Source organism: Kryptolebias marmoratus, linkage group LG1 (genome assembly GCF_001649575.2).
Source record: "Kryptolebias marmoratus isolate JLee-2015 linkage group LG1, ASM164957v2, whole genome shotgun sequence".
NCBI lineage: Eukaryota > Metazoa > Chordata > Actinopteri > Cyprinodontiformes > Rivulidae > Kryptolebias > Kryptolebias marmoratus.
Genome location: NC_051430.1, coordinates 29,018,780 through 29,033,050, shown reverse-complemented (window position 1 = coordinate 29,033,050; position 14,271 = coordinate 29,018,780). Strand labels below are relative to the sequence as shown.

Genomic DNA, 14,271 nt, shown 5'->3' with positions numbered 1-14,271 from the left:
AACAAAAGTAAAGAAATGTGACAAAATAATAAGGCACAGTACAAACATAAAACAATAATAGTTAAACTTAATATCGTTGCGTTAATTTGTTTTTGACTTTTTATTAGTAGTTTAAAAAGTAAAAACATAACCCCCCTAAATAAAGCACCGAAGCTGATCTGGGATCTGTTTCAGAGCGCCAGTCGTGATGCGTTCACGAGCGTCGTTTTTCCCAGTGGTTCCTCGGACCGCAGCAGCAGAAGCGTCTTGCTGAAAGCGGAGGTTCCTCTCCGCCAGCAGCATCCATTTGAGCGCGTCAGTGGTCGTATCCCCACATCGCCTCTCTCCTCGGATTCTCCGCTCCCCCGATGTGATGTCCGGCGGCGGTGAGGGTTTTGTCGGGGGAGAGCCGATGGCGGAGGGGAGCAGGGAAGCGACCTCTCCGCGTGTATTTATTTTTTTCGAGCGTGACTGGAAGGCAACGGGGTCGACAATGGATGAGGGCACGAGGAGACAAATAAAATTTATTTCTTCTCTGCGTTTGGTCGGCTAATGCTAGCACGCTAAGTAGCATTCAGCTCGACGTGTCTCCTCCCCGTTCACTAACCGGTGTGGGGTTTATTTCCACGATTAAATAATAAAAAACACTTAATTATTTTTTTACATTGATGTCAAGACATGCGGGAGTCATTTTTCTGGAGGATGAAGCATCGTAGCGGTTAACTAGCCTCCTAACGGTAAAGCTAGTTAGCCGCGAGCATCATTTACCCTTCATTTTTTAATTTTTATTTTCCATTTTTTTCTTGTTCGTCCGTGAAGATGCTGGCGGAAATGGAGCGTGATTAACGGCGGACTCGCGTGGACACTCACTCCGTGAAGGTCATGATACCGAGAGAATGATCATGCTGGAAAAACAGGTAAGAGGCGCGTCAGGTGAGCGGATTCGTGTTTAACGTCACACCTGGGCTCATCTGCGTGTTAACGAGGGGGAGCCCCGCGCCTTAAAAACCTGTTTTTAAGGAGCGGGTTCCCAGAAAATCACCTCTTTTTCTCCAAACGACCCGGCTGTGGTTACATCCCCACCCCGCCCTCTGAATATAACAGAAAAAAAGAGCGATGATGTTTCTGCCTGTGTGTTAGGCGTCTGTTAGCAAAAATATCTCACGAACCACTGGACGGATTTTAATGAAATGTTCAGGAGTTAATCACTAGATGTACGTCTAGAGCTCATTAACTTACGGAGCCAATACGATTTAAGATGGCCGCCCCAGCTAAGCGGCCTTACCAAACACTAAAATGGATATAAGTCAGTAGATTTTACAGATTTTGAGCTGAAATTAGCGTCATCTCCAGCTTTTACTCTGAGCACTAGAAAGTAGAGTAAAATATGTGGCATTAACTGTCAAATTAAACCTTGTTGGTCTGTTAGCAAAATATCTCAGGAACAACTGGGTGGATCTTAATGAAGCTTTCAGGAGTTGATTGTTGGATGTCAATCCACAGCTGATTCACTTTCGAAGCCAACCTGATTCAATTCACACACCATAAAAACGCCCAAGAAACGGCTACATATTCAGCCAGTTTTACAGTTTGGTGTGGTAGTAGCTGAGCATCATCCCCCCAACGAACGTGCATATGTTTGATTAAAACTTTGTTCCTGGCTGTTAGAATAAACCCAGCAAAATACACAGTTGCTAAACTAATAAAAGTCACTTTGAAGCTGTTTTTTTAGTGGAAATATTCTGATTTGGTGACCGAACTTTCCTAAACTGACGCTTTCTTTAGGCTTCATCAGTCAGAATAAGGCCAGGGCAACGCTGTGGGCCTTGGGAACTTATTTGTCGACATTTTATTCAGCTTGTTGAGGACTTTTCTCAGGACGTGGAGCTTGTTGGAGGAAGGGCTGTGGCGTCGGTGTAGACTTTGTTCCCAGGATGCATCAACTTTTCTCGGTTCTCAACGGTTCTCACAATCAGCACGGTTCTCGTGCTGATTGTGTCTCGGGAGGAGACGGTTCGTTAGTTAACCTGTCGGCTGCTCTGCAGGAGCCTAATAAACATCAGAAACTTTGGTTGGTAATAAACTCGCCTTCATGTGAGCTGCAGAGTTAAAGCTGGGCTGTAATTTCTGCGCCTGCGTGGGTGTTGGCTCTGGGATATTTTGGGTTGTTTGCTGCCTGTTGCATGCTGGGATATGATTCAGCCACCTGCGAACCTGATTAGACACAAGAAATAAGAATAATTAGAAAATTCTCCTGTTTTTTCTGCTTATTTACGACGTGATTGCTGAGGCCTCTCTGCTTCGCCTGCAGGCCAGACCAGCTGTCTTTATTGATGTCTTTTTATTCACCTTGACCTGTTTTAAGTGTCTTCTTCTCTTCGTTTAGTGTTTTAAATCATCTCAGTTATTCATGTGAATCTTTGTGTCACTTAGAGGACAAACAAATTATTGTAGTAAGGTATTATCGGTCTCGCTTTCTTGCAACATGAAAATCAACACGCTAATTCTGAATTTTGATGTTTGAAATAACAGGATAAGGCTTTTAAATGAGATTTTCCCGCTCCTGGTGGCACTTCTTCATCTTAACTTTTTGAGGGAGAGCTGAAAAAGAGAAAGGAAAATGGCAGACAGCAGTGAAAAGTTGCTGCTTTGAGATAACAAGATGTTTTGCAAGCCTTTAGTTTTCACAATTAGGCAGATATTGTGTTTAAAATTGTCTTTCATCAGGGTTCATGTATTGTGATCTCCTCAGGACTTCAGAAGTTAAACCATGTGGTTTTACAGAAAAATAAATCATGTTTTTCCGTACGGAGTGGTTCCATCAGCATCCCGAAGTCGTGAAAGTGATTAACGGAGCAAACCGCGGCTGTTTTTAACAACGCCGATCGGCGAAAAGAACAACCAGAATGCACCGAGGGAGCATGGAGGACACAGAGAAGGAGCAACGTCACAAAAATACTGTTTAACCGGGAAAAAATGCCTCACAGGAATGGGTTTAAAAGTGCTGCATGTCAGAAGTAGAGCGACGACGAGGGGCAGCTGATTATGTGATTAGATCAGGGGGCGTTCTGGAGCTGAAGGTGTTGAGGTTCTCCTCCGGACGGACAAGGATGGACAGGATTGGGAATGAGGTCATCAGAGGTCCAGGACAGGTCGAAGGACTGGGAGATTAGAGAGGCCAGACTGAGATGGTTTGGACATGTCCAGAGGAGGGACAGTGGGTATATTGGTAGAAGGATATTAGAGACAAAGAGGTGATATATGGATGCAGTTAGAGAGGACATGGAGGGAGTTGGAGAGAGGACAGAGGACACAGAAGACAGTTGACGACCCGAAAAGGAAACAGCAGAAAGAAAAATGGTTTTAGCCTCGGCTTTGGCTCAACTCTTCAGTGAGCTCTGAGTAGACGTCAGGATTTATATTCCTGCTTTCTATAGACTCGTGGATGTCCTCCTGAATGATGTGACATCAATGTTCTTACTCTGTTCTGTCTGATTCACAGCAAAGAAAAAAAGATGCAGCACAGTCTTAAAACAAACAAACAAAAAAACTGACTTGCCTCCATCTCATCTCCACAGCCGACTGCTGAGGAGCAGCTGAGATGGACCGAACCATCTCAGAGAAAGAGGAGGGAGGATGGACACGAAGAATGGCTGCAACTTGGACAGATTTACAGATACTGAGCTAAAATTAGGTCTGGCAGTAGGTGAGAGTCATCCCCAACGTGTACTCTGAGGAAAACGCTCTTCTGCATCTGCTTTTAAATTTTATGGAGCTCTAAAATTGATATTTTTTCAAACAAAGCATCAAGAAAAGCCTTGTTGTTGTGTTTTAATCCATTCTGTGTTGGCACTAATAATTCGCAACGACGCCTTCCGTTTGTTTTAGATGCTTTTAAAGGTGATCTGTTAAAATCTGCTCCAGGAGGCGGTAGTTAAACCCTCCTGTGAGTCAAAACGGAGGATGGAGACGACGGAGCTCGTCTCAACTTTCACGTCAAAGCCTCTCGGCTCAGGCCTCTTCCTCTGCTCGTAAAAACCCGACTCTTCGGTCTGCGAGGAGCCGGGGAAGTAAACACGCTGGAACTGTGTCAGAGGTCGGCGCCGAGCTTTGTGTGCGATCCAAGGCGTCCCACTGCTGCGTTTAAAAGGACCGTTTCACCCTGGCTGCACAGAAACAGCCTGATTCTTCCTCCGTCCTGTTTCCTGTTGCTGCTGTCACTGATGTTTATCTTCCTCTGAAACGTTTAGAACCGATTTATTTTATTTTGTTTGGAGATAAAGTTGTGTTTCTGCCTCTTTTTCTGGACTTTGTTCTGGAAGCTTGACTTCACTCCCAGCAGATCTGACTTCTTTGTCTGATGGAATGTGACAAGAATCAGACTTTTTCACAGTCCTTTTTTTTGAAAGATTAGCGTGTGTGTGGGAAGGCTTTGTCCTTGAATCTCTTGCCAGAAGAAGCACTTGTGTGTCGTAGAGAAAAGTATCAGCAGCGTTACGACTTGTTCCCAAATGTCAGATCTGCAAACGATTCAGGCCCGTTTCATAAACAACTGATTTGTAATTTACAACTCAGAGCGTTAGATTTATGTCTGCAGGCATGATTAAATACGTTTTATAACCAGAATCAATATTAGTGCTTAAATGTTCTCTTTTAGCATAATTATAGGTAAAACAACCAACATTTTAGATTTGTTTTCATCAGTTTAATAGGATTATTTTTTAAATAAAGTTAAAGAAAATATAATTTGCTTGTATTTTACCGACTTGACATCCGAGACGGTCCAAAGGGAACTCGTCAAACGTAAACAAACGACTCGTTATTGTTGGCAACAAAACCCGACTCTGCTGGTTTCGCTCATTTATTACAAACTATGCTGCAAACCTTTGGTAGTGAATGATGCATATTCAGTGGTTATTTTTTATCATAAATGATAAACATATATAAAGAATTCAAATCAAAAACATCAACAAATTGGGGATTATTGCAGCTGTTATGAATGTAATAGATCAATAAATGGCACACAATCACAGCATCCAGATCAAACTGCAATAAAAATGATCAAAATCAACAACAAATTTACCTTTTTAATCCTTTATTTATTTTAATTCAACAAATTCCAACAGGCTGCTCTCCAGCAGTCTGTAGATTTAGAGGTTAATAATAAAACAAACAGATAAATGTAATTGTAATAAATGTAGGTGCAACTTGAAAACAGAAAAAGTCAGAAAAATCGAGTTTAAGCGGGTTTCTTCCTTGACTGTTTCTGTGTTTAGTTTTGTGTTTTTCTGAGCGGCATTGCGTCTCAACAGACGGAGATAAAACTTTTTGACTCTTGATGCTTCTGATGATCAGCAGCTGAAACAGGAAGAGCTTGTTGTTGTTGTTGTTGTTCGCCTCGTCGTCTTTCAGACAGACTGTCCTCCTGTGGACCTGCGCCGCCCGTCCTGTTCCGCAGGAAGCGCACCTGCAGGTTAAATTCTGGCTTCCTGTCTCAGTGTATCTGTAGGGGAGCGAGGGGAGGAAGAGGAGGAGGAGGCGGGGGTGAGTCTAAGTGGCCCTATGAGGAGCTGGCTTTGCCTCCTTGTTTCCATGACAACCAGTCTTCTACAGTATTCAGCCGTGGGACGGCCTCTGCATCTGAAAACGGTTCCCAGTGGTGTTTTCAGAGCCGCTCGTTCTTCTCCTTCAGCTGCTTCTCCTCTTCATCCTCTTCCTCTGCCGCCGCCGCCGCTCTGTAAAGCAGCCGATTTTTCGGGTGCTGTCCGAGCCGGAGCTGAAGTCTGGCCTGTTCAAACACCCCAAGACCACACGGCTGAACTCCGGCACGCGCTGAATTATTTAGACCGTCTGTCCCCGTAAATATGCAAATATTAGCTGAGCGCAAGAAGGAGAGAACAGCCACGAAGATGGCTCCAAGTGAAGGGTTACGCTGACGCTGAAACGGTTAATTATTACACAACCAGCTCAAGTTCAGCTCATTCCAAAGATAAAATAAGTGCCGATGTGAAAACGGCACGGCTTGTGTGATAGGCGAGATAAAAACTCAGGTTTTTCAAATGCTAAGTACACCGCTCAGAGGCGTTTCTTTTGTCAGACGCACTTCCTGTCTGCCATTATTTTCAGCCATTTGGGTTAAAAGCTGGGTGACCTACATACCTTGAGTTTGACTTGAAGTCTGATTGTGGAGTCCAGCTGCGTGTGCTGCACATTAAAAAAAAAACCATCTAGCGCACTTTACCTTTAGGTGTTTTGTTACCTTAACCCCTGACCTTCCTGACCAAAGTGGAACTCTTCATCGTGAAGGCTGTTGAAGAGCAAATAAAACTCACATTTCTTACATTTTAATCTGATTCAAACCCCACATTATGGTTTATCGATCACCTTAGATGTGTTCGTTTTTAAATTCAGACACGTGGCTGCAGAGAAAAGCCCAATCAGGAACAAACTTAGCTGTATTTTTGGTTAGCATTATACTTAAAGGGAGATGATCAGAGGCAAATGAAACAGAATTTATTCAGCAGGAATCTTAGACAAACAAATCTGAACAGTTGGAAATGATTTTAATCACTTCTTGTGTTATTTATTCAGATTTTAGCTTAATTTGCCTCAGTCAGTATTTTAAAAAAAGCTCAGTCAGAATCCTTTGGTTTTTTTTGATAGATCTAAGAAATTAAAGAGATTAATTCATTAAACAAAGTTTTACCTGCTATTTCTTTCTGTTGAGCTCTGCAGCTATTAATTTATTTAATGATTTAACTGCAGGTTCTTTTATTTTTTACTGTAATTATATGTTTTTATGTCTTGCACAATTCACTAAAGTGCCATTTTTTTATTCTGAAAAGCTCAAATTAAATGTTAAATGTTCCTTCATAAATGCTAACGATCTGTCAGAACTCAAAGCTAATTATTTGTGTGCCGGGATGTTTCACACAAACAAATATTTATATTTTTGCTCAAACTTTCATCTAAATGCAGATCACTGACATGTTGATGTCACCACGAACCCAAGCAGATATCTTTTTAAATTAGTTCTTTAATTGACAAATGATTGGATAATTGGACTGAAGTGTTTCCTCTGCTGTCAGGTGAGCACTGACGTGTCACTCCTGCACATTTAAAGCGATACGGTGTCACATTGTCAGACGTTTCTGAGGCTCCGGCGCTTCAGGAGTTCTCTTTTAAGACCAGCAGTAAAGAGGAGCAGCTTGCATCATGTGGAGGATTTTCAAACCTTGCCGAACTCTTTGGGAGCGCAGTCATCACAAACAAACGGCGTTTACGTCTGATAACCTCGCAGGAATGTGCGCCGTCACGTTAACGAGGGAGGAGGCTGATTCTGCCCGGCTTCATCGTTAATGGGCTCACACAGGCAGTCCGGCACAGCCCGAGCGAACCCGAGCTGCTCCTTCTCCCTTGATTAAATCGCTGCAGCATAATGAAGCAGAAGAGATTCAGACAGTAACTCGTGTACCTGCTGCATTTCATTTGGCACGGTTTTAGGTTTTGGGGAGGGGGGTGGGGGAGCGGGTTTGTTTTTCTTCTTCTGGTGGACGCACGCCCGCGGATCTGTGGCAAGTCTGAGCGCCGCAGCCGAGAGGGGAACGCACAAACCCACCGCAGTCGTGGTGTAACAGCTGAGCTGTTGGGCAATAACCCCAGAAGGAGGTGGAGAGGAGGGAGAGGAGGGGGGGAGACGAGAAGAGGAAGAGGGAGGGTTTGTCGGTGGATGTGAAGAAAAGGAGGAGGTGGAGGTGCTCCTCTCTTTTCTCTCAGACGGATTCCTTGCAGCGTGAATGACCTGGGGGAGTCCCTCCTCCTCCTCCTCCTTCTTCTTCTCTTGTTTTTCTTATCATTATTTAGTTTTTTCTAAATCGGCGTATGTTGGTGGGAAGCGGTCGAGCCGAGGAGCGCGTTGGGTGTGCAGCATGGAAGCCAAGTCTCTGTTCAGCCTGCACAGAGCGCTCGCTCAGCCCGTCAAGATGTGCATGTTTGATTTCCCCGTCACCATCCTGGACGACCTGGTGAGCTCCAAGCTCCGTGTGTGTGTGTGTCCTCCTCCTCTTATTGTCTGAAGCAGTGTGTATTTTCACTCTTCAGGACTGAAAAAATGAAGATGTTTGGATCATAAACGCAGATTGATAATAAATGTGTTTTCATGCAGCATTAAGTGAAACACGGTTATTGTTTTATGAAGATATGCAGCACAATATGTCAGTGTGTGTGTGTGTGTGTGTGTAAGCCTGGCATAGTAAAATATTTATATTTAATGGGATCTGCTCTGGATTTTATCTTTTTTTATGATTTGGTTTGAGAAGCAATCAGTTAATTAGAGCTGGTAGAAAAAGCAGCGTGACTTCCTCCTGTAGTGGTTTTATCAAGACTGCAGTTTTGATGCTGAAACTTTTACAATTTCTGTTCTTTCCTGCATTTTGTCGGCTTTATTTAAGCTCTTTTAGGAACGAATACATGCCTTTTATAATGTATATTTCACTCTGCGCTGAGCGGAGCATGTTATCGTTCGATGTAAAAATAGATTGCAACGTGATGTCTTACAGAAAGCTGAAGATCTGAGGCAGCCTGCAGTTGACCGTCGTGTTTGTTTGTGAGTCATTCCTGCGTGTGTGTGTGTGAGAGTGAAAGTTGATTACATCTGCATCTTTTTCAGAGCAGATGAATTGGTTCTGTTGCGTTTTTCTGCTCTCGTTGCTTTGAGAAATCACAGGTCGTGCGACGCGTGCAAACGAGACGTGGTGGCTCTGTCAGATTTGGAGTTTCTGCGTTTTTTCTTTTTCTGTGAAGCACTTTTTCACTTTCAGTACTGAATAAATAAAGGTGTGTGTGTGTGTTTGGACAAGCTGTTTCTTTTTCCCTCATAAACAAGCAGCAGAACTTTATTGTTCCACCTGAGAACTGGCAGAACTGTAATATTCGTGTAAAAGCTGATTCAGCACGTTTCATTTCTCCCTACATGTTTTACAGCCCAGCTTCTTCGCCTCGCGTTGTGCTGTTGTAGCTGAAAAGCTTCTGCTCTTTCAGGAGATGGGTGCTCAGATTTTTGGGTTTTTGCAACGTTTAGAATTTTTTTTCCCTTTAGAAATACACAGAGATCTTTTCAGTTCCTTTAAGAACAGATTTCAGCAGACTGGCTCCGTTTTTCTCTTCTTCTTCTGCTTTTAGCTTTTTATAGCTACTGTTCTGCTACTTGTAGCTTTCAGCTAGGCTTTTGCTCCTTTCTACCTTTTCGCTGCTGGCTTATCAGCTCAGTTTCAGCTCCTTCAGCGAAGCACTTCGGGCCTCAGCGTTCACGCTGAATCTTTTCCGAGAATGATGCTTTTTTTTTTCCTGGTGAAGTTTTCCATCTCGAGGCTGAGTGTTTGAGCAGCGAAGCCGTGCGAACGTCAGTGCGTCTAAGCCGGCCTGCAGCTGAACGTCATGTTTCGTCGCCGCACTTGTTCGGATGTGAGTCAGCACCAGACAGATCTGTGATTCGCGTGTAAGAAATGATTAAATCTACATTTCCACCCCTCGTGGTCTGCTCTCGAGCAGATAAACTGACTCTGCTGCCTGCTCGGTTTTGATTTGAGCGCTCGTCAGTTAACAGAAGACGATATTTGTAGTTTTATCATAGATGTTTTCATCTCTTGATTTTTTTTTTGTGTTAGATGGTTTTCCTTCTGAGCCTGTTTACTCACCTGGACAACACTTCTGTGCAGATTAACAGATGTATTTTTGTTGCTTTCCGCCATCATTGAACTTATCTATCTTAATAATCTGCTCAGATCCTTCCTAGTCTAAATGTTGGCCTACATTTGTGTTTCTTTGTGCGTGTTTCGCTGCCACTAAACCTCGCCCACCCCGGCAACCATCTCCCTGCAGAGGAGGCTTTGAAATTTTGACTTGTTTGATCATGTCTCTAATATTTCCGTGGTGGCCTCTGAATTTGTTTCCGCTTCATTTTTTTTTCAAAAAACAGTGATGAAATGGAGACAGATCTGTCTTTGTCGAGAGCGAACTTTAGATTAATGCTTAAGACCTGTTTTTTTTTTTTAATGAAGTGCAGTCAGATATTGAACCTGCAGTGTTTGTCTTTGAATGAAGGGTTTTATTTTTTCAGTGCAGTGAATTTAAATGTTCTTATGGTTATTTTTAGATAATTTCCCCCTCATGTTTTGGTGCTCCCACTGGGCAGTTTTGCTTTTATCGTCCATTAAATGACAGTGGTTAAAGACTTTCTTTCTGAAATGGAACATCAATGCTTCAGCTTCATAAACCCATCGTTGTCCACATCTGTTAATTTTTTATTTTTTTGAATTCGTGGAAACGACTCCAGGAAGGGCTTTGCCGTTTTCAACAAAACAAAGACAAAGTCAACACTTCTTCCAGTTCGATGTGACCTCAGTGTTACTAAACTTGTTAGAATCGGGTGAAATTATGAGCCGATCTTTAAAACTAAGAGCCGGGAATCTTTAGCGCGTCGATAGAAGCAAATCTCTTCTGTCGGACTCAAACGGGAAATCCTAACCTGAAGAATGGCGGCGTTCCCGGCTGTCAGATTAATGTGCGTGGTTTGTTAATTATACGCCTGAAGGTCCAGTTTGCAGGATGGAATGAGATGTAGTGGCATAAATTTAAAATGCAGCCAACCGAGCGTCTCCCTCTTCAGATGGCTGCCAAAAAACAAACATTTAGAGGTGGTGCAGTTCATATTGTCTCTCTGTTAGTAAAATATCTCATGAACCACTGGGCGGGTTTCAATGAATTAACCTTTTGAGTCAACATAAATCAGTTAATCAACCTTAGCAATCATAAAAATGGCTGTAAGATATTAAGTTACTCTGTGATTAAACTACTTAATTCCACCACAGCTTTTCTTTTTGTCGCTTCAACCACAGGTCGTTCCACTTAGTTTTATTTTCTGTTGAGAGCAGTTTCTTCCACATGGCGACGCTATGCCGCCTTGTTAATTGGCTGAAATCGTCTCATTTGCTTATTTTTTATTTTTCTTAATTTTTCCAAAGATTGCTCCAAATTTTCTCCCCTGGGGAACAGAAACCCAACACTAGCAGGGTCTTAAAAAAAGTCAAAACAAGTCTGAAATTTATGAAGGCCTTAAAAAGGTTTTCCATTTTAGGTCTTAAAGTTTTAGGGTGCTTCATTTGAATCGTAATTCTCTTTAAAAGGTCTCAACTTACCGACAACGTGCTTTTAGACTTCAGCCTCTTTGCGTTGAACTTCATTTTACTTGTCTTTGCTGAGTTTTGCTGTTTCCAGTTTGTGAGTGGAGGTGATTGTTTTGTTGAAGCGTTCCTCAACAATAATATTGGATTAGATTTGATCATTTAGTCGAGGCGCGAACTGGACGGCTGTTTTCTGCTCCAACACCTGATTGAGTTTCTAGTGACCTGAATTCTTCTTCGGGGTCACGCCGAGTCGCTGCGGTTGGAAACGAGCGATGTGGTTGAGTTAAAGTGTTCTCGTAAACATCAGTTTCAAATTGAATCATGGCTGTAAAAGCAGCTGTGGGACAAAAACAGCTAAACAGCTGACAAAGTCTAAGAAGGTCGAGTGTTCAGAGCTCAGAGTGGAGGCTTCAGTTCAGCTCGTTCAGAAAACAAAGTTTAGCTTAATTTCATCTTCACCTCCTCAATTTAACAGCTGCCGAACGAGCCGAAACTGAGTTGTTCTGCCAAAAGGAGCAAAACACAAGCTAAAAGCTACAAGTAGCAAACAACTAAAATGAAGCTGAAAGTAGCAAAAGGCTAGCTAGAAGCTGAAAGTAACAAAAGGCTAGCTAGAAACTGAAAGTAGCAAACAACTAGCTTGAAGCTGAAAGTAACAAAAGGCTAGCGAGAAGCTGAAAGTAGATAAAAAGATAAAAACAGCCAGTTTGCTGAAGCAGATATCAAAGAGTTTTTTTTTTTAATTACTTGATCTTAATGTATTTTTATGGGGAAAATATTTGTAAATAAAATAACAAAATTAAAGAAAAAAACAACACATTTATTTAATTTAAAAGATGTAAAACTCATTTTCAACATTATGTTCTGGAACGGATGAGATTTGAAAACCTGCAGCCTTCTGTCGGCTCCATTTTCTCCCTTTTTGCACCTTTGCCAGTCATTTTATTTTGGCTTTTTGGCTGCCGGCCTGTTGCTGAACCCTTTGCTGTTAAAAGCATCAGAAGCAGATGAAGTTTCTGACGTGCTGACAGTCGAACGCTGACGGAGGCGGTTTAATAGCACGCTTTCTCACCGCATCATAAAAAAACCTTCATCCTGTTGCCCTTAAAAACATAAAAGTGATGTAATCCTCTGAGTAATATGTTTACTGAAGGCCTTTTTTGCTTGTTGGGGAAAGACCACAACGTCTGATTTAAGGACATTTCAGTTCGTTTTATTCTGTTTACTCAAACTGAACTCATAAAGATGACGATCAGTTTCACGACATGATGTTTTAGAGAAACATCTCTCCTCACTTCAAAGGGAAAAACTCGGTAGTTTGGATAAATCTAAGGGCTAAATGGCAATTTAACTGTTTGATGAAGGTGTTCAACTCCAAAGATTTAGTTTTAAGCTTCTTTTAGACAGTTCTCTGAAGCAGATTCGAAGCAGTTGTGGATTTTATTTGAATAAAATGCTTCCCAGAGGAAAGTAACCGGTTGAGTTATTAGCCAAAATTATGTCCTGAGGTCAACTTCCTGGAATAAAGAGCGCTGTCTCTCCTTTAAAGGACAGTTCATGTCTTTTGAAGTAAGGTTCTATAGAAAGGTTACGAACAAATAGCGTCTTACCTGCTTTTTGAACGAGCTCAGTTTAGTCTGATTGGAGCCAGGACCAGTCCATGTTGGTCCAGTCTCAAAAGCTGTCAGTTTCACATCATCAGGTTGTTTATATTAGACTCTGTCATGATTTATGAGCTCTGATAGCATTAGCAGCAGCTGTCTGAACCCCCTTTCGGTTCACCTCAGGGTAACCTTCTGCAAGAATATCATATTTGCCTTAAAAAAAACCTGTATAGATGCTGTATATTTGTATGAAGCGTATTCCGACGTGCAGAAAAGACAGCTGCATATTTTACTTGGCAAATGACTGCATTATGACAAATTATTTTTAAAGAAAACTCCTTCTGAGGGTCCATCTGAAGCCAGGAGGAGTTTTAACTGTGACCAGCGGCTGAAAAACCTGCAGGTTGGCCTGCAAAGAAACGAAAAGCTTCAATAATTGAAGTTGGATTAATCAAAGATTTAAAATACATGTCTCTGAGTTCATTAGCAACCTACAGGGCTGCTCCGAGAGCACAACTAAAATCTAATAATTCATCTTTTATTAAAAAACTGCACACTTTGAGTGGCTCCAGCTAACTTTCACCAAGCCGATCGTGTTCCTCGAGCCTGTCTGGAAACAAGAGTGTGCGCCGAGCTGACTGGTTGCTGACATGTAGTGGTGATAAGAAGTCAAACAGTAAGATGTTTTCTGCTACCAGGAGATCGAGCTGTCAGACTGTCAGTTGGCTGCGAAGGAAGTGAGCGGATGTCTGCAGACGGGTTGATAAAGTTCGCTCGGTAGTGTCCGAATCAACAAAATAATCAGAATGTCGAGTGCTTCTTTTAAGACGGTTTAGTCTTCCAACGCCAGGAAAACGATATGCAGGAAGTAAACGCATGTCTGTTAATTTAGCTCCCACTTCAAGACGTCACAGATCGTCGGGTTCAGGAACAAAGGTTAGCTGCAGAGGAAAGCCTTGAAAACAAAACAGTAATATCTCAGTATTGACTTCAGCATCAAACAACAGCTTCAGGGTGGGTTTATATACAGAGGGAGTTGGTCGCAGCTGTGCAGGTGGATGTGGAGGTGATGTAGAGAGGCGTAAACACTCTGGAGACCATGTCTGGACGGGGAAAATAACAGCAAGCAGCAGACGTGCCACAGTACCAAAAGTGTGGATTTTATTTAGCTTCCAACTCTTGTTGGTTCTTTTAATATTCGGCTGCGTTATATGCCGAAACGGTTCAAAAAGAAGCGTTGCAAATATTAAAAAAATAAATAAAACAAAACAAAAAAAGTGTTGTTTAGAAGAAACGCTGATAAAGACCACAGATTGGTGACATCAGAATTATGAAACTGCCAAAAGGCAAAATATCTCATGAAGCCCTGAATGTATTTTAATGAAACTCAAAAATCAATCACGACTGATTAACTTCTACAGTCGACCCAATTCAAGATGGCCACCACAGCTAATTGGCATTAGCTACACCGACATGGCTGTAACTCAGTCAGTTTTACAGATATC

The 14,271-nt window shown here is 42.2% G+C and overlaps 1 protein-coding gene across 5 annotated transcripts in view; it reads left to right on the top strand.

The window, feature by feature from the left end:
- Positions 1 to 238: 238 nt before the first annotated feature.
- Positions 239 to 14,271, top strand: part of LOC108242791 (ral guanine nucleotide dissociation stimulator) — a 46,444-nt gene continuing 32,411 nt past the window's right edge. Inside the window, exons 1-2 of one of the 5 annotated variants that reach the window (XM_025008492.2) lie at positions 255 to 365; positions 799 to 896. In XM_025008492.2, the coding sequence (XP_024864260.1) occupies positions 876 to 896 (21 nt within the window). In that variant the 5' untranslated portion in view covers positions 255 to 365; positions 799 to 875. Of the gene's footprint in view, positions 897 to 7,715; positions 8,004 to 14,271 lie in introns of those variants that run through there. The other 4 variants (XM_037975940.1, XM_017427852.3, XM_017427855.3 and 1 more) reach the window with 4 other exon arrangements.